The sequence below is a fragment of the Takifugu rubripes genome, chromosome 22 (genome assembly GCF_901000725.2).
Source record: "Takifugu rubripes chromosome 22, fTakRub1.2, whole genome shotgun sequence".
Taxonomy (NCBI): Eukaryota; Metazoa; Chordata; class Actinopteri; order Tetraodontiformes; family Tetraodontidae; genus Takifugu; species Takifugu rubripes.
In genome coordinates this window covers 6,873,384-6,901,025 of record NC_042306.1, presented here as the reverse complement: position 1 = coordinate 6,901,025, position 27,642 = coordinate 6,873,384, and the positions used below count along the sequence as shown (strand labels likewise).

At 42.2% G+C, this 27,642-nt stretch overlaps 2 protein-coding genes across 2 annotated transcripts; one reads left to right on the top strand and one right to left on the bottom strand.

The window, feature by feature from the left end:
* Window positions 1–29: 29 nt before the first annotated feature.
* LOC101061223 (tissue factor-like) lies at window positions 30–20,199 on the top strand. Its single transcript, XM_003975488.3, has 7 exons — window positions 30–231; window positions 2,472–2,586; window positions 3,029–3,118; window positions 3,884–3,990; window positions 9,095–9,273; window positions 15,117–15,270; window positions 15,432–20,199. Exons 1-7 carry the CDS (start codon window positions 168–170, stop codon window positions 15,569–15,571), a joined length of 849 nt encoding a protein of 282 aa, XP_003975537.1. The 5' UTR covers window positions 30–167; the 3' UTR covers window positions 15,572–20,199.
* Window positions 19,519–27,541, bottom strand: LOC115247964 (epidermal growth factor receptor substrate 15-like). The gene is made up of 11 exons (XM_029831122.1): window positions 27,280–27,541; window positions 26,015–26,176; window positions 25,415–25,612; window positions 23,401–23,559; window positions 22,563–22,637; window positions 22,166–22,322; window positions 22,039–22,083; window positions 20,612–21,064; window positions 19,949–20,152; window positions 19,578–19,708; window positions 19,519–19,527 (listed from the first exon to the last, which is right to left on the bottom strand). The coding sequence occupies exons 1-11, from the start codon at window positions 27,478–27,480 to the stop codon at window positions 19,519–19,521; spliced, it is 1,794 nt and encodes a 597-aa protein (XP_029686982.1). The 5' UTR covers window positions 27,481–27,541.
* Between the last annotated feature and the right edge of the window lie 101 nt (window positions 27,542–27,642).

The following is a 27,642-nucleotide window of genomic DNA, read 5'->3' as shown; positions in this document are numbered from 1 at the left end:
AATGAGGCGGAACCCTAAACAGTGCCCCAATATGCTGCTCTCAAGTAACATGACATGAACACTCAAGTAAGCCTCAGAGCAACATTTTCCCACAGCTGCTTTCCCAGTGTCTCAACAAGGTTGGACACCATTTAAATACGAAAAAACATCACGGCAAAGACTTACAGATGGCTTTGAAATGGATACTTCATCTGGGAATATATCTGTCTACTTTGATCATCAGTACTGCAGGTAAGATCAGATAGACAAATAGATGACAGACAGACAGACAGACAGACAGACAGACAGACAGACAGACAGACAGACAGACAGACAGACAGACAGACAGACAGATAGATAATAAATTTAAACAATCCTCTTTCTTTGCTTGTATCAGATCTTTGGATTGTTGCATGTATGTCCACTCAGTAATGTTTCTCAACAAGCTGAGTTTTCACTGAGTAATAAAGGATCAACTCGTAACTACCAAGCCCATGCCCTGAATAACAGAGTGCTATTTAACCCCTTCACGACATCACCGTTCCACTTATTTTTGTTTTTTATTTCAAACACATTCATTGTGAAGTTTATAAGCCTTAAATATTTCCTCATTTTTAATGTATTATTTTCTATTAGCCCTGTCTTTAACCAATGCTTTTACTTACCCCAATCTCAGTCAAGCTGTGACAAAATTTTAAATTTATATTTTACATTTTCCCAGAATGCTCTATTCTGTTCAAATTAAATGGTCTGAGATGTTAATAATGAAGATTTTTATGTAATGATTGTGGATGAGTTCTTTTACCTCTGTTGAGACAGAACACTTATTTCAATGAATGATTTGGTTTACAACATTTCATGAAAAAGTGTGTTTTTAAACAACCAAATTTGTTTTTGTTCAGAATGCAGAAAAGTCTACTGAAATAGAGATGTACAGTCCAAATAGATGATTAAATAGCAGCTATCACTGTAGTCTGTTCTGGAGAAAGAGTTCCATGAGGAGTAATATGCTGAAATCTCAGATTAGAAGATTTAATCCAGAAGAAATTTAGCTAGTACTGCAAATAGGTTATAGTTTAAGCTTTGTGAGACAGAATGTTAAGTTCTTGGTCAAGTTAAAGTGTAATTGTTTTTCTGGTTACAGACTTATTCCATGTGCTTCACCACATCCTTTAAGTTTTCACAAAAACTCATGTTATTGTTGTGTGTTTCCTGGCCATGCAGTGGTGACTCACATTTAGTTTGAAATACTGTCACACCACAGTGATAAATTGTCACACCCCTCCTGGGCTACCACCTTATCGTGGTGGAGGGGTTTGCGTGTCCCAATGATCCTAGGAGCTCCGTTGTCTGGGGCTATATGCCCCTGATAGGGCCACCCATGGCAAACAGGTCCTAGGTGAGGGATCAGACAAAGCGTAGCCCAGGACCCCCTAATGAAGATAACATTGGTCTCATTGGTCTCCCTTGCCCAGATGCTGGTCACCGGGGCCCCCTCCTGGAGCCAGGCCTGGGGGTGGGGCACGTTGGCGAGCGCCTGGTGGCCGGACCTCTGCCCATGAAGTCTGGCCGGGCACAGCCCGAAAAGACAACATGGGACCCCATTCCCGTGGGCTTACCACCTGCAGGAGGGGCCAAAGGGGTCGGGTGCATTGTGTTTTGGGTAGCGGCCGAAGGCAGGGATCTTGGTGGTCTGATCCCCGACTGCATAAACTGGCTCTAGGGACATGGAATGTCACCTCTCTGGTGGGAAGGGAGCCTGAGTTGGTCCGCGAGGTTGAGAAGTTCTGACTAGATATAGTTGGCCTCACCTCGACGCACAGCAAGGGCTTTGGAACCAGTCTTCTCAAGAGGGGTTGGACTCTCTACCACTCTGGAGTTGCCGATGGTGAGAGGCGAAAGGCAGGGGTGGCAATTCTAGTTGCTCCCCAGCTCAGTGCCTGTATATTGGAGTTTACCCCAGTGGATGAGAGGGTAGCCTCCCGTCGCCTTCGGGTGGGGGGACGGATCCTGAGCCTATGGCCCAAACAGCAGTTCAGCGTATCCACCCTTTTTGGAGTCCTTAGAGGGAGTGCTGGAGAGTGCTCCTTCTGGGGGCTCCCTCGTCCTCCTGGGTGACATCAATGTTCACGTTGGCAATGACAGTGTGACCTGGAGAGGTGTGATTGGGAAGAACGGCCCCCCTGATCTGAACCCGAGTAGTGTTTTGTTATTGGACTTCTGTGCTCGTCTCAGATTGTCCATAACAAACACCTTGTTCAGGCATAAAGGTGTCCACATGTGCACTTGGCACCAGGACGCCTTAGGCCGCAGATCGATGATCAACTTTGTGGTTGTGTCATCGGATTTACGGCTGCATGTTCTGGACACTCGGGTGAAGAGAAGGGCGGAGCATTTGCTGTGGTTAATTAAAAGAAAGAAAAAAACAAGATTTTCAAAGGGTTTTAAACTGTTTGAGCGGCTGACGTATGAACAAAATGTTTAATTTCCAGATTTGAACTTGGCACCAAAGGCTGAGAATGTGCAATGGATGTCTTTAGACTTCAAAACTGTCCTCATCTGGTCCCCATCTCCATCCAAATACAGTTACACAGTCAGCTACTTCTAGTAAGTACACACACCCACACGTACACACATCCTTGAACCTCTATCTTTGTAAGGACTTTCATAATGCATTACTGAGCGCCTCACCCTATACCCTAACTGTCTCCACTAATCCCTTGGTGACCCTAACTCCAGCTTTAAAACCAACTCTTAACTCTCAATGTGTTCTTTGAAGTTGTAAGGACCACCCAAAATGTCCTCACTTCTCATAAATGTTCTCGCTTTTGCTAATATAATGACAATTGTGGCACTCACTATGTAGCACGTACAAGAACAAATGCACACACTCACACATACCCAAATATTCATTTCTGATTCACTGTCTAAGATTGTTATTTTATGCTGCTTGTACAAATACATACAATACAAATAGACATAAGCATTCAAAGTTGTAATATCTGAATATGAAAATCATGTTTTTCTGGATTGTTCTTACTACTGCAAGCGATGAAAGGTATTATGAGGACACTCCTGACTGCATCAGATTATCAGAATCAGAATGTGATCTGACCCACTGCCTTCAACCCTTGGACAGGTAGGCACCTTACTTCTGTCACTCAACTTTCTAGACAACATACAATAGGCTACCTATAGAATAATGGTTGAATGAAAAACAATTGACAAAAAAAAATTAAAATGAAATGATGACAACAAGAGGCTTAGCAGAGAAGCATGCAGCAGAAGCTCTTTATTATGCTGGAAACCTGGAATCAAGAATAAGTGAATTCCTGAAAGTCTGTTGGAAGATGTGAATGCGGCACCACAGACAACCCCTGATGAACCATCACTGAACCCTCTTAGCCAAATCATTACAAAGAATTAGACAAAAGTGCCAAATGGAGAAAGTGGCTGATATATATATTATGCATACTTCTCAGTCTTGTTCTCGAGCTCTTGTGAAACCTCATCTATCCCCATCCAAGGAGGATACTGCTCCAACTATAAGTTTAAAACCTATGAAGTACACCCAATTTTTCCAGAAGTGTACACAGGTGTGACTTGTGTGGACTTAAGTTAGCTAGTTATACCACAATGCATTTCACCTCAACCAGCAGCTGCAGCAGCAATGGTGGATAGTGTGTACCAGGGACATCGAAATATGGACTCCAGAAGCACTCCTACATACTGTGAATTTAAGAAATTACTAATTTTTTTTGGTCAATGCAGATGTCTACTTGGTAGGTGGAGAAAATTAATGTTCAGCTTGTTCAATGCAGAACACCCCCGCTGTCCATTGCCTTAATTAAATACCGTATAATCACACCCCCTTAATAACTTGATATATATAATTTTGTAACAGAACCTACTATGCCCGCATTCAAACTGAGCCTGAGACCATGGACAATGAAGACAACCTGGAGGAACTACCTCATACAATTTCACCATCCTTTAACCCCTACAGAGAGAGTAAGAATCAGCATATACACAAATAACTCATAACTCTTATAATGTTATTTTCTAATATGTGTATATATATATTGTGTGTGTGTGATATTAAGAACTATTATGAAAAGGATTTTAAAAAAGCAGCTAAAAGGCAATTTAGCCTTTCTAACATTACTTTATATATGACTATAACTATATCTATAACTGAGCCGATATCACCTTTGAAACTTTTCGATCCCCCCCCCCCCAAAACTGAGATTTTTCATTTTACTTTACATTTATTGTATTAAGTAGATGCCATTAGAAATGCATGTTGATCAAGCTCCCACACTTTTTATAAATTAACTGCAAGCAGATAATGTATGCACAAACAGCAAGATATGTCAAGAATGTCATGGACAAGTTCAAAGTAGAATAAATACATTGTAATTACAAAGTGACTATAAAATGTAGATTTTCAGAAAACTGTTTAGTCCCTTTCTCCATAGTATGTTTATGTTGCTGGTAAAAGTATTTGGATAGTAATGAAATCAGGGAAAACTATTTGTTTCTATAAAATCAGCAAGAATTGCACTTACTTTTCTATATAAAATCTAACAACAAAAATATCGGGTCAAACTTTCAAACAATACTATCTGGCCCTCACTTGCTTATAAAGGAATCACACAAAGAGTTTGCTAACTTGTGAAAATAAATTGTTTATTTTCTTAGAACATATACAAATACAGGGTGGACAGTAACATGACAGGGTGGACCTCGGGCATAGCAGGGTGGACAAATTTTGAAAGGTCATTGAATGGCTTCATTTTGCAATAAATCTAAAAGAAATTATATATATATATATATAAAAAAAAAAAGTACCAGAGGTCCTTTTCCATATCGGGGGAAATTAGCAGGTGAACAGATTGGATTTGATCCATTCTACTGGCACGCAGTAAAAGACCAGAAATAAGCCATTAATGTGGCTTTCTAGCGTTAAACTCTGTACATCATTCTGCACAGTGAAAGTCAAGCATTCAAATGTAGAACAAGACAAAAAAAACTTGTTTTAAGGGGGGATGATTTGAAAAAACAGAATATCACTGAACCTCACTGAGACACATCTCCAAACAGTCTCCATTACTGCAGAGAACCGGCTCAATTCTGTAGTTGCAGACGCCTCAATCTGTACAGAGTGTGTGTTCAGAGCCTGTGGTTCTCGTCTTAGGCAGTCATGATACTAACAGATGTGTTGGATTGCAATACCTCTCATGTGTCACTGCTAATCCGCGTGTTCACTAAATGAAGACTACAAGAAGGAAAATGCCAATTTCAAAATGGATTTAGCAAATAGAATAAATTCAAGATACAAATATTACAGAGCTCCGGGCCAGTTCATAACCCTACAATAACAGAGTCAATTGCCAGGGAATGAAGTCTGACAACCTAACTATCCCTTGACCCAGTCTTTTATAGAAACACATATGTAAATTATTGATGCTAATTCAGTCCAATCCAGTCCTTCTTCTTGGATGACCTCGTCTTCTTCGTCCCGCCTCTTCCAGTCCCATTGGATGCTTACACAGTACTTGTCTGTGTAGATTCTCAATCATCCAGGTCATTGTATCCAAGGTAGTTTTCTATGTCAACTGGACTGGGTTTCTTCTCTTGAAGATATTTCACCTTCTATCCAGAAGGCTTCTTCAGTTCTGCAATCACTGGGGAGAGAGCTTGAAAATATATAGCCGCTGTGGACCATCTGCATGCTAATGATCTGGGTGGTCACCTGAGAGTCGTTAGCAGGGTCGTTGGTCGGGTCGTTCACCTAGTTTCTGTTAAGGTGTCTCCCCTTTGTCTGCTGGATCACATGGTGGTGAGTGGTAGTGAGTGGAAAGTGGACTGCTGAATCCTGACCCGAAGAGGTGGCGAGTCTGTGTTGTGCTATTCTTCTGTGGAGAGGTTGTTTGGTTTCCCCAATGTAGTTCCTTGCATTTCTCCTGGCACTGTATAGCATAAACAACATTACTTTGTTTGGGTCTTGGTGTCTTGTCCTTTGGGTGTACTAACCTCTGTCTGAGAGTGTTGCTGGGTTTGAACTGAACCCAGCTTGAACTGAACTGGTTTTGGTGAAGGCCCAGTCTGGGTAGCCGCATGTTTTGAGAGCTGTCTTAATGTGGTCCTGTTCCTTCTTTCTGCCTTGGGATGTGGTGGGTATATCTCTGGCCCGGTGTTGGAGAGTTGGAGTTGGAGAAACCAAACAACCTCTCCACAGATGGCACAACACAGACGCACCACCTCTTCGGGTCAGGATTCAGCAGTCCACTTACACTTAAAGGAGAGTGGGCACTCCTTTGAGGACAGCCAAGTATGGATACTGGCCAGAGAAGACCGCTGGTTTGAAAGGGGTGTCAAGGAAGCTATCCATGTCAAATTGGAAAAACCATCCTTAAACAGAGGTGGTGGCCTGAGGCACTTCCTATCACCCACATACAATGCAGTCCTCCACTCCTTCCAACAGCAAAACAAACATTCACACCCAGTGACTCACCACCATGTGATCCAGCAGACAAAGGGGAGACACCTCAACAGAAACTAGGTGAACGACCCTGCTAACGACTCTCAGGTGACCACCCAGATCATTAGCATGCAGATGGTCCACAGGGGCTATATATTTTCAAGCTCTCTCCCCAGCGATTTCAGAACTGAAGAAGCCTTCTGGATAGAAGGCGAAACGTCTTCAAGAGAAGAAACCCAGTCCAGTTGACATAGAAAACTACCTTGGATACACAGTCCTTGTTCTCTGTTGTCTCCCAAATGGCCAGTTCAAAGTTCACCTTGCAGAGGAACTTATCAACACCAGTAAACTATGCTGTCACGTTTTACGATGGGGGTTTAACACTTTCCGTCTGACTGTCTCCTCCTGCCTCCAACTGTCTAAACAACAATCATGTCAAGGAAGGGTCAACTGACCTTTATTACACTTACTAAAGATTCTACCATTCCTAACTTCTAAAGTGCTTCTAACTGAAAACAGAAAAATATTTTAGAACACATGGTAACAAGATAAACACAAATTCTCTTCAAATGTCTTCCCAGAGAGTTGGCCAATGGAACTTGGTATGCTTCCTGGGTATGCTTCATTGTCACAACTTACAACACACCACTCTCCAGTGTGCTTTGCCTCAACCATTTCTGGTCTTCTAGGATTATCTGGTGTCTTTCCACATGTTGGGGACTTACAGATGAAACAGAAATATTGGCTAGAGTGACATCTTGAAGGTTCAAACAGGGACAGTCCAAAACACCTTCCTCCCTTTTACACAGACATGAAATATAATTTGGCCAGGTATCGGACTGATAGCTTGGTGGATTTTCATAGTGCCTTTTGTGGCAGGTATTGCAGGTACCTCAGTCTTGGATTCAATATTCCTCTCTGGGATGTAGAACAGCTCGACAGATGTGTCCAGGCTTTTCAGTTTGTCCTACAAGCTCTGGGTATCAGGAATGTCTCCTCCATAGGCTACAATCTGGTCTGCTGATCTCTTGAGGGCCCCACCAACACCATCTGGTGCCCCCTTGTCATGACTAGCCTCAAAGAAATTCCACATTATTTTTTTGAAGCCATACTTGTAGGGTTCTGTTGAGAGGTAGAAGAAATATCCCTTTTGTGGGTACTGTATTGCAGGCTCATCTCCTTTTCATCCCATACCTCGAATAAGACAATTCAAAATGTTCCCTTAAACACGTTAATTGGGAGTCCCGGTTATCTTGGCTTGCCTGATCAATGAGGCTTGTGGATATATTTTTATTAGGTATAGCATGTACTGTTATAAAATGTCTGTAACAGCTGTTGTAATACATGTAACATTATCAGCATGTGGCCTAAACTAAGCAAATGTCCTTCCTTTCATGAACCATGTCCACACTGTCATGGATGGCTTGCTGACAGGGTGGACAATGACAGGGTGGACATTTTTGGCTAATGTTAGCATTTAATGAGCACATGGCGAACCTTCACTTAGCAACATGATTCAATTAGCAAGCAGACTGTACTGTTTAACACATATATTTTGAATTTCTGAAAGGTTTTTATACTAATTGATATTTCACTATGACAGAGCGGACAAGTTAAGCTTGACAACATCTAATTGCACAGCTAATATGATGAAAGTTACAAAAGAGAACTGTAAATACTTAGTCTGCAACTAGCCACTGTTTCAGTCTCCAGTGAAGAAAATCAATCAATCAATCAGGGTCCGGTGATTTTTTTAAAGCAATGTTTTAATTACTGCCACCTAAAGAAGAATTGATCTGATAAAGAATAGTGCTGCTTATCATTGGTAAAACATCCTTCAACAGGTGTGTTGGGATGGGATCTAAAAGACATGTGGTGGTCTTGGATTTCTGAATTAGCAAAGACACTTCTGAAAAATATACAGGGGTGAAGAAGTTTAAGAGCTCGTCAGAGACCCCATATGTTCCTACAGTCAGCACATCTGGTGACGGTCCAGCAGCTGCTGGGATGGCTTGATTAGCTTTTTCTCTGATAGCTAGAACTTTATCAGTGAAAAAGCTCATGAATTCTTCACCACTAAGGGAGGAAGGGATATGTGGATCTGTGGAACACTGGATGGACTTGGTCAATTTTGCCACAATGCTGAAAAGAAATCTGGGATTATTCTGCAATTAAAGAAGAAAAATAAGTTGTCCTAGTCTTACGGTTGGGATATCACTGACAACATCAACGGGTTTCTTAAAGGGGCAGTTAGTCCAAAATGACAGGTTAGACAGTTTAATTATTCTGCTATATTTTCATGATGACTAAATGATTCTGATGACACTAAAAGGTACTTTATAGTCATCTTGAGTCAACTATATCACTATTACACTACTATATGTATAACTGCATGTGATATAATAGCTTTACAGACTAAGAATGCTCACAGTCTTTAGTTATATTTACTGACTGGATAAATTTCCTTTGGCTGGTCACTGGTAAAATTCCAGTATTAGCATCCCTGTTACGTTGAGTACAATGAGATGATTTGGGATTTGGCATAAAAACTGCCCCCCAAACCCACACTTGTACATTTTTGTGTCTTGTCACTCTTCTCCGTAAGTTTAAGCACGGGCCTCTATATTACAGGTAATATCAGTGCTGTGACATTCACTGTGAAGAATGTAAATGAGACCACAGTCCTTGTCAACATCACGGACCCTCTTACCAGCATTTACGAGCAAGGGGAGCAGCTTACCATAAGAGACATTTTAAAGAAAGACCTCCAGTATAAGATCAGCTATTACAAAACTGGAAGTACAGGGAAGGTAATGTGTTCAGCCTTTCAATATCTTAACTGCAACATTTAACATGCTACTATATCAAACAGAATGTAATGCATTTAGTAATGGGTCTGTTTGCTGTATGTTTATCTTTACTGTTTTATCTTTACTCTCCTCCCTCCCATCTTCTCCTCCTGTCTTTGCTCCTTCCTTAACTCTACTTAATTCCTTGTGTTACGGAACAGTTAGGGAGGCCAGGAACCAGACACAGAGTGCAAACAAAAGGTTCTTCATTCACAAAGTATCCAAGGCGACTGAACAAAGTAACAACAAAACTCTGAAAAAGTAACAACTGAAAGGGCGAACAAAAAAAATCACCATCAAAATGGGAAAAACCAACGGGAAAAGAAACAACAGAAAGAAGTGACAAAGCACTGAACAAACTCACTGGGCGAAGGAATAAATGATGCAAAGGGCTAGTAATCATAGGGAGCGTGAGCTTGGTTCAAAAAACACGAACAACAATCCGGCACCGGATGCTAGGAGGGGCGGACTTAGGAAGGTGCTCCTTTATGCACAACGAGCCGCAGGTGCGCTGGAGGCGCAGCGGTCTTCAGAGATCGGCCCGCCCCCGGATGCCGTGCAGAAACCGAACCACAACAGGCGTCCTACCTGGCTTATCCGGGAACCTTCGATAAAAGTCCCACAGCAGTTGCGGGTCCAGGATGAGGGAGCGCCCAATCCAGGAGCGCTCCTCTGGGCCGTACCCCTCCCAGTCGAATAAGTACTGGAACCCCCTCCCCCGCCTGCATACGTCCAGAATCCTGTTGACCGTGTAGGCCGGATGGCCTTCAATGAGACGTGGGGGGGCGGTGGTGGCACAGGAGGCTGGTGGGGGCTTTCAGTTACTGGTTTGAGGAGGGAGACGTGGAACACTGGCTGGACGTTCAGGGAGGCTGGGAGACGGAGTCGAACTGTACTGGGATTGATAATTTTGTCCACGGGATAGGGGCCGATACCTGGGGGCAAGTTTTCTGGACTCCGTCTGGAGGGGGAGGTCACAGGACGAGAGCCACACTTGCTGGCCCACCTGGTAGTTGGGGGCCGGTGCTCGGCGGCGGTCCACCAGACGCCGGTTGCGATCCGCTGTCCTCCCCAGTGCGGCCCGGGTCTCCCGCCACACTCGTGTGATCCGGTGGAACTGGGCGCGGACAGAGCTCGGGAACAACGGAGGTTGGTAACCATGGTTAACCATAAACGATGACAGACCAGTAGCTGAGCTGATGAGGGAGTTGTGGGCGTATTCTATCCAGGGTAAGTGTGAGGCCCAGGAGGACGGGAGGTGGGAGGCCACACAGTGCAGAGAAGACTCCAGACTCTGGTTCGCTCGCTCCGTCTGCCCATTGGACTGAGGATGAAGTAACCGGAAGTGAGGCTGGAGGTGGTTCCCAGGGCCCGGCAGAACGCCTTCCACACCTGCGAGGTGAACTGTGGTCCGCGGTCGGACACGATATCCTGGGGGATTCCATGTAAACGGAAAACATGCTGAATCAGGAGGTTTGACGTCTCCAAGGCGGTGGGAAGTTTGGGGAGGGTGCACGCAGCGACAAAGGTCCGAACGTCTGCTGCCATGGATGGCCACCAGAAGCGCTGCTGGAAGAGGGCCAGTGTGCAGTGAACTCCTGGATGGCAGGCTATCCGGTAGGTGTGCCCCCATGTGAGCACTGACGACCGGGCGGACTGCGGGACAAACAGCCGGCCCGGCGGGCAACCTTCTGGGACCGACTGTCCCTGGAGAGCTCCCCGTACTTCCGCCTCCACCTGCCAGTGGACCTCGCCCAACACACACTCTGGATCAAGGATGGTCTCCTTGGAGGGCTCCCTCTCCTCCAAGGAGAACTGGGGGGAGAGTGCATATGGCTTCGTATTCCGTGAGCCAGGGCGGTAAGTGATGGTGAAGCGGAATCTGCCTAGGAACAAGGCCCAGCAGGCCTGTCGGGAGTTCAGGCGGCGAGCAGTGCGCAGGTAAGCGAGGTTTTTGTGGTCCGTCCACACGATGAAAGGTTGAGTCCCTCCCTCCAGCCAGTGCCTCCACTCCTGCAGAGCCAGGACCACCACCAGGAGTTCCCGGTTCCCCACGTCGTAGTTTGCTTCCGCTGGAGAAAGACGGCGCGAGAAGAAGGCGCAGGGGTGAAGCTTGTTGTCGGTGGGATGGCGCTGGGAGGGGAGAGGACGGCCCCTACTCCAGAGTCCGAGGCATCAACCTCGACCACGAACTGCCGCTCAGGATCTAGGTGTGTAAGGACCAGGGCGTGGACAAACATGTTTTTTAGTCTTTCGAAAGCCTGTTGTTCCACCGGAGACCAGACGAAAGGGAGCTTGGGGGACGTGAGACACGTGAGTGGGGCTGCAAGGTGGCTGTAGCTTTGTATGAATCTTTGATAGAAGTTGGCAAAGCCCAGAAACCGCTGAAGCTGCTTTAGAGTAGTGGGAAGGCTTTCAAGTAGTGGGAAGGGGACAGTCCTTAACTGCTGCCACCTTGGAGGGATCTGCATGAAGCTGTCTCTTTTCGACCACGAAACCCAGAAAACTAATGGACGACACATGGAACTCACATTCCTCCGCTTTCGCATACAACCTGTTCTCCGGTAATCTCAACACTTCTCGTACGTGTCCGGCATGTTCTTCCATCGACCTGGGGGGAGAAAAAAAAAAATAAAAAAAAAATCAGTATATCGTCCAGGTATACGAAAACGGACTTAGTAAGCAAGTCCCACAGTACGTCATTGACCAAGCACTGGAACACGGCGGGAGCATTAGTCAATCCAAAGGGCATCACTAAATATTCAAAATGGCCTAATGGGGTGTTGAATGGTGTTTTCCACTCATCCCCCTCCCTGATTCTGATGAGGTGGTAGGGGTTCCTCAGGTCCAATTTTGTGAACACCGTAGCTGTGTGTAGGGAGCTGAAGGCTGAGTCAATCAAAGGGAGAGGGTACTTGTTTTTCACAGTGATGTCGTTCAGTACGGTATAGTCAATACATGGGCGCAAGGATTTGTCTTTCTTTTCCACAAAGAAAAATCCTGCCCCTACGGGAGACGAGGAGGGGCGAATGAGACCAGCTGCCACTGACTCAGTGATGTATTTTTCCATGGCCTCCGCTCTGGCTTGGCCAGGTGAAAAAGTCTCTTGGTGGGGAGAGTGGCGCCGGGAAGCAAGTCTATGGCGCAGTCGTAAGGTCTGTGGGGAGGTAACGAGGAGGCGGCGGCTTTACTGAAAACCTGCTGCGGGTCATGGTAGTCGGGAGGAACATTAGTTAACATTAGTCTCCTCGGGTGCTGGAGACGGGACTGTGGCTCTGGCTGGCAGAGCTGACTTAAGGCAGTGGGCGTGGCAATGGTTACTCCAGTTGCGGATGGTGGCTATGGACCAATCTATGTAGGGATTGTGGAGCTTAAGCCATGGGATTCCCAGAATGACGGAGTTCAGAGGAGTGGTAATGACATACAGCTCTAGGTGCTCATGGTGGTTGCTGGAGAGGGTTAATCTCAGGGGTTCCGCTTTGCACGTTACTAGCACTAGCAGCTTGCCATCGACTGAGTGCACCTCTTTTGGGGTTGACAGTTCATAGGTGGGGATGCCATGAGAGTTAACAAAGTCTTTGTCAATGAAATTTTCATCAGCACCAGAATCAACTAGCACTTCAGTAGGAACTGAGTGTTCCTGGAGATAGATTGTACCTTGGACTTGGACCCTCGATGTGGAGGAGGAAGAGATACAGCTCAACTTAGTCCCTCCTAGAACTGGTGAAGCCCGCCTTTTGGGTACCTCGGGACAGCGGGAAACAGTGTCTCCGCTGCGCACAGTAGAGACACAGCTGGTCCCACATGCGGCGTTGTCTCTCCGCTGGCGTGAGGCCTGTGATTCCTAACTGCGTGGGCTCGTCTGCTGGTGACGGCGGTCGTTGCTCCTCGGCGTCGTGGATGGCTTCAGGAGATCTCGGGGTGGAGTCAGGTGAGTAAAACTGGGTGCTGGTACGTGCTCTGCATCCCCTGCCGCTCTCTAGCCCTCTCCCTGATCCTATCATCTATGCGGATGGCTAAATCGATGAGGGAGTTGAGAATTGCACTCATCACGAACCGCCAATTCATCCTTTAGTTCCCCCGCCAACCCTTTGAAAAATATGGCCTGCAAAGCTGGATCTCCCCACCCACTCTGCACCGCTAAAATGCAAAAATTTACGACGGAATCGGAAGCAGAATAATTCCCTTGTCGTAGGTCTAGCAGCTGGTTTACAGCCTGCCTTCCCTTTACCTGCCTTCCCAAAAACCTGTTTCATCTACTCTATGAATCTGGGGTAGTCGTTCATTAGTTCCCGATGTTGTGTGGAGCTACGGACCAGGCGGTGGCCTGTCTGGTGAGTAAACTCATAACAAAGGCTATTTTTGCTTGCGGGGTGGATTAAGTGAGAGGCTGCTGAGCGAACACTAACTGGCACTGGTGCAGAAACTGGGAGCATGTCCCTAAATCTCCTGAGTACCTGCCTGGTATGGGGATATAGGGCTCACATGGCTGTGGAGCTGGGTTGATCGGCGGACCGTCGACTGGGCGTGACTCGGCGGTGTTTGGGGTGCGGGGAAGTTGTTCGTCCAGAGCCGCCACCTGTCCGCTGAGTTGGGAGACGCCGGCCGTTATTTGCTGCATGTGCTCCGATAGTTGGCGAAGGGCCGACTCCACCTGGTTCACTCGCGCCGCTTGCGCGGAAAGTGTCTGCTTCCACGTTACGGAACGGTTAAGGGGGCCAGGACCCAGATGCAGAGTGCAAACAAAAGGTTCTTTATTCACAAAGTATCCAAGGCGATTGAACAAAGTAACAACAAAACTCTGAAAAAGTAACAACTGAAAGGGCGAACGAAAAATTACCATCAAAATGGGAAAAACCGACGGGAAAAGAAACAACAGAAAGAAGTGACAAAGCACTGAACAAACTCACTGGGCGAAGGAATAAATGATGCAAAGGGATCGTAATGAGGGGGAGCTCGAGCTTGGTTCAAAAAACACGAACAACAATCCGGCACCGGATGCTAGGAGGGGCGGGCTTAAGTAGATGCTCGTTTATGCGTAACGAGCCGCAGGTGCGCTGGGGGCTCAGCGCTCTTCAGAGATCGGCCCGCCCCCGGATGCCGTGCCGAAACCGAACCACAACACCTTGTGTCTCCCCTGTGTCTAACTGTCCCTGCTCCCCTCCTAGTATATTTAAACCCTCTTCTCCTTCTCTCCTGTCTCAGTTTGTATTTCGTCAGAGTATCCTCATGTCGTGTCCAGTCTGATGAATATTGTTTGGGTTATTGACCTGCCTCTTTTAATCTGCTAGATTGGATTTGTTTCTCCTTTTAGACTGTTTACTGATGTGAACTCTGTTAAGTAAAATTTTAATACTGTTCCATCATTTATTTTGTATTCTATATATTTTCTATTGCACGTCAGCCTGGACAGGCCTACATTAAAGTAATGTAGTTTATGCATTATTATTAGTTAATGTATGTTTTTAAAATGGTATATTTTCTATTTTTGCTTTATTATATTCTTAACGGATCTCTGAAAATAATCAACCAACAGCATCTGTTCCCACTCACTAAATCTAAAATGTTATATTGTAAAGAAAAAAAGCCATTATTATGGATTGAGTTCTGTCCTTGATTTTGTAGATTGTAGCATTTAGAGGTGCAGTAGAGGTTGATGGTTGAATGGTTAAATTCAATATTTCTAGAGAGGCAGATTTGAAAACTTAAATACATGGTTTGTATTGTATAAATTAGCTGACCATCAACATTTTGGGTTTTATGTCAGTACAAATGATACCTTTTTCAACTGTTCTATGATTTAGAAAGATATCATATCCAACACCAGTGAGGCTGTGGTGCCCGATCTAGATCCTGGGCAGAGTTACTGTTTCATGGTGGCAGCATACATCCCCTCCAGACCTAAAGCCAGCCGGCATGGAGCCTTAAGTGGACAGTCCTGTATACGCAGAAAAACAGGTACACTTTTAGCTTTGTATAAAAATATGTGTGTGTGTGTGTGTGTGTGTGTGTGTGTGTGTGTGTGTGTGTGTGTGTGTGTGTGTGTGTGTGTGTGTGTGTGGAGATCATACGTATTTTCTTATTCCTTTTTTCAACACTGCTTTTCTCTGTCCACCCAGAGTTAAGTCCTGAAGCATGGATTGCCATTGTGCTGACTGCCATCACCATCATCATCATTGTAGTAATTGTCCTCTACTGTAAATGCTGCCGAGGAACAAATCAAAATCTCCAAATGACTCAGTCATCTGCACCACTTTAGTGTCTGTCTGTCTGTCTGTCTGTCTGCGTTTTACTGTATGGCATTGTGTTAGTCAGGGGCGCCCTCTGCTTGGCCAGGCATTCTCTTTGCTGCATGCCCTTAGAACAGGTACAGCATGGGTACAACTACAGATCATTTAATATTATACTAATGTGATATAACTAATTTTAAATTAAGTACTTTTAAGGTTTGTCTCCTGTCATTAGTTCTTCTAACATGTTTTTAGTTAAAGTGATAATGCATATTTATCTTCTGACATGACTCAAAATCACTTATTCAAAATAGCTATAACACTAACTGCAGCCTTTAAATATCAAAATTGTAATGTCTGATAAGTTGGTCATAATTTTAAATCACAGGGTGTTAGAGCATGAGCTGCTTCAGATAATAGAGACTAAAGTCAGGAATTCAGCTTTCTACTCTTTTACTGCTATTACTTCTTAAGTAACAGGAATCTACAACTACCTTGTGATTAATCTAACTAAAATATTTCATCCTTTCACAGTGCAAAGACTCAGGTGGGTTCATTCAGTTACCAGTTAGCGGGGGAGGGGGGCACCAATTAAATTAAATAAATAATTATGTTAGGGGCACAAGGAAATAAACATAAAACTAAACATAAAATTGCCTAAATAAAACCATCCAGAAAATTGGTGGCTTCATCAAAGAGGACAGTGTTGCAGTTACTCTAGATAAATCAATATTGAAATAGTCTGTAGAGAACATACTCAGATGCATACATTGTTTTTCTGAAGCAGTAATTCATTATTAAAATTACTCTAGTTGCATTTAATTATGGTTTAATGTTCTCAAAATGTGACAGTGTACAGTATAGAGCAGGGTTTCACAGTGTTTTCATGCAATCATGGCTACATATTAAACAGTATTTAAGAGGTAGGAGTTAACAGAAGCTTATGGGACAGTAAGAACCAATGTTCTTTCACGTACACATTAAATAGAATATACTGTATGCATGTTTCACATAAACTAGACAATTGATGTTGAGGAATTATTGATACAGTGAATATATAATATACATGAATTAAATAAATGTGCACAATCAGCACAAAGACTTAAAATCGTTACCAAAGGAAAGTGACAGCATTTCCACTCTACAGTTCCACTGAATCTGTTTCCACATAAATGCCACTTCATAGACTGCAGCAGTGGCGTTTGTTTCTCATGAAGTTGGTAACTGTATTAAATTAAAGCTGACAGTCATGAACAAGTTAGTTTGCTGGATTAAATCAGTTCACAGTAGGACTGAATGCCAATGTACATACACATTTTCTTTTTCTTTTCTTTCATGGAAAATGGACAGAAGGAAATTATGCAGCTTTGTGTTAAGGGTCTTTGAATATCGACTATTTTATGGCAGCATAATGAGGAGATGATTAAGCCAAATTTATATATATATATATATATAGGAAGGTGATGATATGTTACCTTCTTCACCATTGCAAATATGACTTCAGTGATGTCATAAGAGAGACTGTTATTGCAGCATACTGTTTAAAATTCATCTACCGGTACTTTAGTTTGAATTATGACAACATTTAGTCCAAAAATAGAATTTTTAATTTTATGTATTGTGGTCTTCACTCATGTTTGAAGAGGATGGTGATGTTAATGATGACCTCATTATGCAGAATAAAGTGATGCAACAAATGATCTGGCATAAAAACCACACAGTATTGCTGCAAACTGAGGGACAGAGCTCTATCTAATGCTCTGCACACTGCCAGAGATGATGGAGCAAATCATTTGAATCGGCATTTATGATAAAATATGCATTCGTGCTGTTACAGTTGGAAGATAGCAAAAGCATTACAGTGCTTATAGCTCTCTTCTAAAGGAAAATTTTTACCAGAATCTAAAAAGAGACCTCTGTCAAAGATTTCAATGTTGTTGTATCTTGCATCAACCTTAACCCTTCTGTTAAGCCTAAAACTACAGATTGACAAGACAGCCTTAAAACCACAAAAGCACTATGTAAGTATGCTCTTTATACAGTCATGTAGGAAATAGTTTCTATATGACACTGTTTCCTCAGAGGTATACATTAATATTGTGAATTGGCTCATTTTATCAGATCTCACCAGAATGCCTTTCATTATTTGCAGTTAAAATCCCACATCTCTGAAGAAATTTAGAGAGATTTTTTTAAAATGAAATTTTTATGTTTCACACGCGCCATTTCCCCCACAACAAACAGTTGGGATTCTGATCATGTATCCCACCACAATGACAACCTCTTTTTATTTTGCTATTTTTCTTTTCTTGTCATCCTCTACACATCTTTAATGGGAGTTGCCCTCATGGGAATCCTTGAGCTGTGATAAGCTCTTCTGAAAGAGTTGACGGGAGAAAAATCACTTCAAATCGATGTTCTGAGTCTGGGACTGACCCGGCTCCTTGGCCTAAAATAATGGACAGGATGAAAATAAAGCACATTAAAATGAAAATACCTGTAAATGTTATCTCCTATCCTCCCCCCTCTCCTCTCCTCTCTTCTCCTTTTTTCCTTTCCTTTCCTTTCCTTTCCTTTCCTTTCCTTTCCTTTCCTTTCCTTTTCTTCCTAGTTCTCCAGACCTTTTTCTGTTTTCTGCCCAATCAACCCTATAAACTTTTGTTCATAGCAGATTGTCTTGTTCTTTTTCTTTGAGATATTTTACAGTTTATTTCCAACAGTATTTTGCCATTGTCTGATGAAATAATTTTGCTTATCCACTCAGCTTACTAATATAAACCTTCCGCTATAAACTCTCACCTTTTCAGTGAGAGTTTGAAAAATTTGTATATCAGATCAATACCGAGATATAGTCTCACAGCTTTTTTCAGCACTGTGCACAATAAAGATAATTTAGTCAAGCGACACCAAACTGTATTATGTGTTATGAGATAATCTTTGAACTGAAATCGGATTTGATCTTTTGGCCAGTTTGCATAAAAGGATTATTTCATGGATATTTGGGGACAGGTAAGGTATTTGGCCAGCAGGCCTTTCCCTTTTCACATTTCTTTCTGTTTCACATTTCAGTGGGTTGGATATTACTAATGAATACCTGAATCACCACTTGTGTTTAGTATAATTTTTTAGAAAAGGTAGCCAGGATAGAAGCCTGAAATGTGTGAATATAATCTAATTTAATACGTGTTGATTCCAACTTACCCTGAGTGAAGGCCGTGGAGGCCTCACTGGTCGAATTGGTCGAACAGGTTCAGGTACCGGGCATGCCTGCCTTCTTTCCAGAGGCTCTAGATCATCAGCCACATCAGGGCAGCCAATGTACCCTCCGGCCCCAAATACTGAACCCAGATCCCCTTCTAACAAGTTGTGACTGATGGGAGCATTAGATGTATTAAGGTCTTGGGTTGGAGGTATGGAACTGACATCCATGTGGATGCTGTCAGCAGTATTGGTGTTTGCCCTGTTAGAGTTGCAGATACTGCTATCAAGTCCAAGTCCCAGATGGTCCTTTGAATCCACTTCACTGTCTGAGCTATTACTGGTGGAACTGACACTAACCTTTGATTCCACAACACATTGGTTATTATTTGCTTCAGGAAAAATGTCTTTACTCACGAATTCCAGAACTTCCTGGTTGTCATGGTGTCCCAAACTCAAGACTTCCTTATAATTTTCACAGACTTCTCGGTTGCTGTCACTATGTGAAATGAGAACTTCTGGATTTTCAGCGATGCTGAAATCCTGAAATTCGCTATTAATGTGGCTATCTAAATCGAGCACTTCCTGATTTTCAGGAGAGCAGTTACCGGGTTCAGTTAGTTTATCAATCGTATTATTATCATAAGGTCCCACCACCTCCGGGTTGTCATAACTGCAGAGATCTAATATCTCTTGGTTTTCATAGATTAATTCTACATTGTCCGAACTTGCCATAACTTCCCGATTTCCGTTGCCAAACAAATCCAGCAATTCCTGATCACTTTGGCTACAATTTTCATTCATGTGTTGATCTTTAGGGTTTTGAGCTTCTAGTACTTCCAGTACTCTGTCAAAGGTGCAAATATCCATTTTTTCCAGGTCATTGTGTCCATACAGTTCCAGATCCTCTTGATTTTCTGGCTCAGGGCTAAGCTTAAAGCCATAAGGGTCAGAGTCTTGAGTCATCTCTGTGGAGGTGGTATCAAACACATATGGATGTGGAGAATATGAAAAATCATCTGCATCTGGTTGAGAGGGAGAAGGTTCTGAAACAAAGACTATCTCATTCCCAGAAAATTGTGGGATGAGTTCTTCTTCATCGGGATCTAAGAGTGTGTGATGAGAATGTTCTGGACTGAGTTTAAAACCATATGGATCAAATGATGAATTGGTGGTTTGTTCATAATTCAAATCAATGGTTAGCTCACTGTCCAGCTCACAGCCCGTTTTGATAAAGAGGGTTTCAGACTGTAGTGAGTTTTGAGGAACTGCAGAGTTATCCAGTTCCTCCTCCACATTACAAACCCATTTTGCTCCATTACTGGAATCAGTATCATGTGTTTGTTCGAAGTTGGTCATCCAGGACGGTTCATTGATGACTGGTTCACTGAGAACAGAAACACCACTGAGATCTAGGAGTAGAAAAAAGTTACCAATAATTTAAAAAAAAAATCAGAGGTCAGAATTTGTGGAAGACTATCTGTCAACAACAATTTTTTTGGTGCTCATTTTATTTTTGTAATCCATCTATGTTTGAAAGTGTGAAGCAAAGCAATAATAGAGAAGAAGAGATGAGAAATATACACAGCTGATTGCATTTCATAATGTGTTGTATTGAATTGGAGTCTAATTGGGGCTTGTATGTGCAAGGCAATAACACAAATATTTTGACCCTTATGAAAACAACAATCTTAGTTTCACTGATAAAAATAATGTTGAATATGAGGAAGCCCCTGCATGTCACTCAGACACCAATACATGTAAATAACACTCAATTGCATGTAGAAGGAGGCACAATCTGTTCGGTCTCTCAATTTAAAGTAAAACTATTGTATTATTTGTGTGAAATATTAAAAAACAGATGTGTTTACCTTGTTCTTTCCCTTTGGCATTTCCATCTGTGGATGCCAGACTTTGTTCTTCAATGTCAGATGGAAGGGAGATGGCACTAAGGTCTAACTCATATCCATTAGGGTCTGACTCTACAGAATACTGACCCTGGGACCTCCACTGGTAAATGGGATGTCCTCCAAGTTCCTCTGATGAGCTCTGAATGGGTTTAAATCCATGCGACTCTTCGACTGCACCAATGGTATCCAGGTCCTCGCGGCTGTAGCTGATCTCAATATCACTGTCTTCATCAGGAAATTCAGACTCAAAACACTGTGTTCCTGTTGAGGCTCTGTTTTCAGCACAGGACACACTGGTGTCACCTTCATCACCATTGTTAGCTACTCCTTCATTAGTATGGATGTTCAACGTGGGGAACAAGATGTCTGCTGCAAAAGGATCACTGCCTTTAAATGGATCTGAAGCAAATCCATCTGTAAAACATGGCACATAAACTTTGATTCATTTCCAAGACAGAGATTCCAAGAGAAAAAACAAAGTAACCCATAACCATATTTGTTATAAATGTTTCAGCGATAGTAGCAATATAAGCAGGAGAACCACATAGTATTTAATCAAATTAAAAACAATAAAATGTAAATTGTATGTATCTAATTATATTTATTAGAAATTAAGGATAAAGGATGAAATTTGGATGAGGTTGCTTATATGGAAGAATCACACGTTTTCACTCCCTGTGCTTCAAGACCTGATCGGTGAGAATCAGAAAACACTGTTTTTGCTAAAACAGAACTGCTGATGATGAAGTGCCTACCATTCAGTGCTGTGTAAATTCCGACTGTTACATTCTGTTGCGAGCTTTCAGACTACAGACTGTGCAGCATGTGCTATGAAGGAGGACTGCACAATGGATTTGGAGGATACTGCTACTGTCCCTTGCTACATAAGTACATGCAATGGCAATGGAGTTCCCTCAAAACACTTCAAGAAGCATCGTTCTTAGAGTTATGAAATTAGGGTTACCCACTATACCCTCTTTCTATGGATGGCAACAAAATGTGAGGGAAAAAGTGTATATTAGTGTAATTTTGTGATGATTAGACAGCATCTGACCAATGTATCATTACTTGACCAGTAGGAAAGACAATCAGAGTCAAATCCCATAAAGGTCAACATACCAGGCCAATAAAGCCAATTCTTATTCTGATTCTGGGGCTTAGCCTATCACAGCTGCCTTTGGGCCAGGATACAGAAGCTCAGAGCATGGGGGTCCTTTTGAATCATTTTTTAAAAAAAATTCTAAATAATCACTTATAACACCATCCAATAAAAATAAACAAGAATGTTTTGGATTAAGCTGAGTTGGATTTGGAATGGTTGCACCATCACTACACATAAAGTGTGACAAGAGTTCAGCATATAAACGTCTGTGTTTCGTATTACCCACCAGATGAGTCCGTTTTAGGAAACAAGTCTTCATGGAAGATGTCATCTACAATAAATAAATACATTTCTCTTAAACTAAAAGCTTATTTGGGGGGAAAGGTAGTTTATACTTTGAATTTAATACATACGTTCATTCTGGCAGTGGGGAAAGGGGTCAGCCTGGTAGAAGTCCATGTGGCTGAGAGGATTTGCATTAGTGATGGATTTTTCTTTTACCCCCTCTGTTCCTACTTCATTCGTGAGCTCCCTCTCCTCTGGATCGTCTTCTATGTATGACCTGTCCATCTGGTAAACAAGTTAAACTTTACTGTTGATCAGAATTTCACTCTTTCAGTCAGACACCCAGAAGGTCAGGGATCTTAAGAGACCTATATTGATAGGCACACGCAGTGGTAGATCAAACAAATTATTTAAAAATTGTACTCAAAATTATTTGGTTATTTCACATTCCACAAAGATATTATCACAAATCAATTCAGTGAAAATATGTAAGCATCACTTTATTGGGATGGTGTAATGAGATACCTTAGATGAACTGGACCCACTGTCATCCGCTTCTTCTCTGGTACTTGCCAAGTTGTTTCCAAAAGATGATGCTCTCTGAGAGTCACATCATGAACACAGAGAAAAGACTGAGAATTCCGGTAATTTTTTGAAACTTCAAATGTGGAGTATAATTAACAAAATGTATGGTGAATATATGCTGAACATTCCAAATTAGTCTGGAAATGCATTGCTATTGCTTAAACATTATTCAGCATAAAGGAAACTCCTCAAAACTGCCCAAAGAGACAGACTTAACCATTTACATCAGTCTTACATTTAACTCAGAGAAAAATAATGTTTTCAAAATGCATGCTCATTACCCCAAAGTACTTTCTGATCAGTTGTTGACAGACAGAAGAAATGTTATATCTTTTACATTGTGTTTCTGTGATTTCTTTATGTTTTCTATTTATCCCAAGAGGAGAATTATTCTGTCATAGTAAAGATAGCAGTAGATGTTCTATTATAGGGATCAAAACTCAAATTGTAATTCCCAGTCAAAGCTTTTGCCTCCATCCAGTGTCTACTTGAGGTTTCTGAGGTGCATCTATCCAACTTTAATTTATTTCTAATCAAGACCAAAATCCCAGCAGTCATCTGATGCACATGTTTTTGGATTGAAGAAAGTAGAACATGAAAACTCTCAGCTGAATGGCCTGAGCTATAGTCAAACCCAAAACATTGCTGTTATGTGATTGTACTAACCACTGTACTATCCTATTACCAACTAAATTGATTGATAATAAATTGATTTGATCCATATTAACTTGATATGAGAAGTTTCAAGAAATTATTCACAATTTCACCAAATAATTACCATGATTAGATCAGCATATGCTGGCAGTGACTGGCTTCTTCCCCATGGCCTTATAGGAAGTGAATCATCCTCAGTGGTGTCTGCAGGTGATGCCGACTCATCCAGTTGGCTGTCTGGTGTAACTGCACCTCTCGACAGAGAGCACAGTGTGCGCTCCTCCTACAGAGGAGACATGTCACACCAAACCATTTATGGTTTAAAAGTGGCAGTACCAAGTTATAATGCAGACAATACACACAAAAGTCACCCTCACGGTCTATATACACCTGTACTGTAAATCAAACAGATAACAGGTAGAACGGAGAAACAATTAGCAACCCCATTAAGGAATTATTTTGCAGGTGGTGACTGGAGACTATTTCCTCTCCTTTTGCTTTTTGCCTGATCCTTGCCAAGTTTTGTATTTTTCTAGAGCCCTTGCCAGTACTGGTAGCATGAGGTAGCATGATTTGCAGGAGGTAGCATGATTTGCAGGAGGTCCTCAGGTCCTGCAGTTCCTCCATGGTGGCACTTCTATACGGTATAGGCCATGGCTAGAAGATTTGCAGTACACCAAGAGAGATGGAGAAAGCCACGGGAATGCAAGGAGGAATGAGAAGAGCCAACAAAATGACTTCCATTCTTGTATACGTTTCTGCCCAAACTGTCAGAAACAAAATACCACATGAGCCCAATGCACACAAAAGGCAGCAGTGCACACAACTTGGCACTGTGCCACGTCAAATTGGCAGATTCACCAATGATGCCCTGTTGCAGGTTTGCACTGATGACATATGACAGATGTTCGAGTGACATCTGTGAATGTTTTCTTGCCTGCATCATCCAATAGATTCGCAATGGGTTAGTTATGGTTTGTGTTATATTGTTGAAGGTTCACACAGGCCTCAACATGTTAGCCAGAGATACCCCGACTACTGTTAGAGACCAGGATGAGATCACAGTGGTGCAGTAGCACCCTGGGTTCCTTATGGTATATGGATATGCATGGAGTCATTTGGTTGTAGTGTGGTTCTGTTTGCTCTGTATGCAGGCACCTGGAGACCCTGAAAATCACTAAGCCACGTTATGACCTGCCTTGAGGAAATTTGGATCAGCATGCGATCTCATTTTGTGATGCAATTGTGATTTCCAATGATCACTTACAATATATTTTTGTTTACTTTTAATTTGTTTTGTGATGTCTTTCTGGATTCTATTCATTTCTATGTTAATTTTTCTGTTCTGATACATTTATGTTTTCTTCCTGTCTAGGCTTGACTTTGTCTTCTCTGTCTCTGAATTCTTGCTGCCTGAACTGTCCTAATGTCCATTACCCATGTCTTATTGGTTCTCTCTACTCTCTCTCTCTTTTGCTGTAAATCTTTGCTTTGATTCTCCCCCCCCCCCCCTTCTGTATCCATTTACAGGTATCGCCGCCATCAGAGCTGTATACTGACCTCCGACCCTGCTGACCCACTCAACCAGCAGCTTATTCAATTCAATTTAATTCAATATAATGTATTTTTGTATGTATTTCTATGCTCTATGCCTCTCCTCTCCTCTCCTCTCCTCTCCTCTCCTCTCCTCTCCTCTCCTCTCCTCTCCTCTCCTCTCCTCTCCTCTCCTCTCCTCTCCTCTCCTCTCCTCTCCTCTCCTCTCCTCTCCTCTCCGCTCCTCTCCTACCTATTCTATCCTCTACCTGTCCTCCCCCTTCTCTTCTCTCTCTACCCAGCTGGCCATCAGCAGGAGGGTCCCCCTACATGAGCCTGGTCCTGCTCAGGGTTTCTTCCTGTTAAAGGGGAGTTTTTCCTTGCCACTGTTGCTTGTCTGGGGTTAGGCCCTGGGATTCTGGAAAGCGCCTTGAAACAATTCTGATTGTAAAAGACACTATATAAATAAATAAAGATTGATTGATTGATTGATTGATTGATTGATTGATTGATTGATTGATTGATTGATTGATTGATTGATTGATTGATTGATTGATTGATTGATTGATTGATTGATTGATTGCTTCTCTCTCTCTCACACACACCTGCAGGATCTCCTCATAGGACTCTCTAATAGATTCTTGCAGAGGATCATTCCTTTCTCCAGCCTCGTCCACTTTCCTCTTGGCCTGCTTCACCTCTTCTCTGAGTTTTTTCAGCCTCCACCTTGCTCTGGCAAGTTCCCGCTCATACTCCTCCACTTGGCTCTCCTTTTGCATCTCATCAGCCTGCAGAGACAGAATCTGGAATGACAAGGCAGAGAGGGTGACGATGATGTATCCTGACTTCTACAGTTTAGTGACACATATATAGACATGTTTTGGGTATGTAATCAAACTTTAGTCGATTTCTAATATTTCCAACAGTTTCTCAATTCTCACTATCTGAATTCTTATCACAAAAAGCCACAAAATCTTGTGCACTAAGCACACAAGAAAAAAAAGAACAGAGCAAAATGTGGAAAAAAAGGGGTTATCAAACTACACACCCTGTAGTGGACCATAAAATTGTCAAAAGGATGTGCAATGTCAATAATGATTGCTGAGTTTGATTAGAAATATTTCACAATACATATTTAAGTCCTACAATTAATTAAATGTAGGTAAATGTAAAAGCTTTGAGATGCACAGAGGGTGGATCAGCACCTGTTGACTTTCATTATAGCATAATTGTCTAATTGTCTTTATTTGCTGTATCAGTTTCTCCTTTTGTGTCTCCATTTTAACCAGTGTCTCCTCCAGATCTAGTCGGTCTGATTGCTGCTCCTGGAGGTCCAGTTTCTCCATTGCCAGTGCATTCCCCAGCTCCTACATTCACACACAAAAGTCAAACTGTCATATGTATGTTACACATTATTCTCCTACTCAAACCAGACACACAAATGTTCACTTACAAAAACGTATTAATATTCACACTCATACATGAGACATCACACAAAATAAAAGACGTTACATTCATAATTTAATAAAACAAAGTATGTTCTACTTTCTGTGTGTTTGTCTATCTGTGTGGCTGGCTGTCAGTGGATATTTTAATTTCATTTATTATTATTTTTCAGCCAGGTTTTAGTTTCCACTTAAGAAATTAATTTGTTCAGACGAGCATTTCATAAAATTGTTCAGTTTGACAGTGCACATCTCTTTTATACAGGTAAATGGAGTTCTATGTCTAAATGATGTCGGACATTGACTTTATCTTCTATACAAACCATGTCAAAAATTAAATACTGTGTCAAGGCGACACCACTATATATTTTTATTGGTGGTCTTTCTTGCTACTTTGCATCCTGCTATAAAAGATGCAAAAATACAAAACATATATAAGAAGATAAGGTCATTGTCAAACATAGGTTTAAATAAAATCATTATGTTTCTGTTTGACTTTGTGAGATAAATTATTTCCACCATTCTGAGATCTACATTTATCTATCTCTATGTATCATTGTCTATCTTTATCAAAAATCTTTTCATAAGCTTTCCAATAAAATGTTATTTACCAGGATTTTAGTGTGCCTTTTTGTGTCATTTCACTCTGCCCAGATCAGCACAAAGCAGTAAATTAAAAAAAACACTAACTGGGTATGAGTTCCTAATTTCTCTGGGTGTACACAAGCTTTTAAATTCTTCCACAGATTAGTATTGCAACTCGACCTGGTTTGGTGTTTGGGATCAGTCCAGACCATTCAAGTCCGGAGCATCATTCAAGCTTTGTTTCCTTATAGCAACGTGACATCACAGAAATCATCATGGGAAATGTAGTTTATTCTAAACTGAACTTACATTAATTTGATTTATGTCATTATATTACATTATATTACCATCCAAAAAGAAAAAAAACACAGACATATTTTAAAGCCAAACATAACACACAAAGACAGACACACCAGTGCTAGATGCTGTGGTCTTCTTACTCTGATCTCGGCGGCTTTGGTGATGACCCTTTCATCTGTTTCCACAGCATCAGTTTCCTTTGAAGAAGACCAGCATAGAAAACAGGAGTGTTTAAGAAAGGATGAGAGAGAGCGCTCATTCTTCCAGTCTGCCTTTCCTCCATTTTGTCCTCCTTCCCACATTCCCTCTATTTTTTCCTGCTGCACTGCTGGTTCCTCCATTGCTGATTTCACTAGCTGTCGCTATACTGCAGAGGAGGCGGAGCTGCTTCTATCGTGCATGTACGTGTATTGTGTGTACATGGTGTGCATGGATGTGTGTTAAGTGATGCATCAAGCCCCGGTGTACCAATGAGAGAACAGATGGAGAGGGATGACTCAGAT

Coding starts and splice junctions, on each gene's coding strand:
- LOC101061223 (XM_003975488.3), top strand. CDS start 168: ATGGCTTTGAAATGGATACTTCATCTGGGAATATATCTGTCTACTTTG. Junction 2,587..3,028: donor TACACAGTCAGCTACTTCTA/GTAAGTACACAC, acceptor TACTACTGCAAG/CGATGAAAGGTATTATGAGG. Junction 3,991..9,094: donor CTTTAACCCCTACAGAGAGA/GTAAGAATCAGC, acceptor TCTATATTACAG/GTAATATCAGTGCTGTGACA.
- LOC115247964 (XM_029831122.1), bottom strand. CDS start 27,480: ATGGAGGAACCAGCAGTGCAGCAGGAAAAAATAGAGGGAATGTGGGAA. Junction 21,065..22,038: donor TCCTAAAACGGACTCATCTG/GTGGGTAATACG, acceptor CATGTTTTACAG/ATGGATTTGCTTCAGATCCA. Junction 19,709..19,948: donor AACGGGCTGTGAGCTGGACA/GTGAGCTAACCA, acceptor CCACCTCCACAG/AGATGACTCAAGACTCTGAC.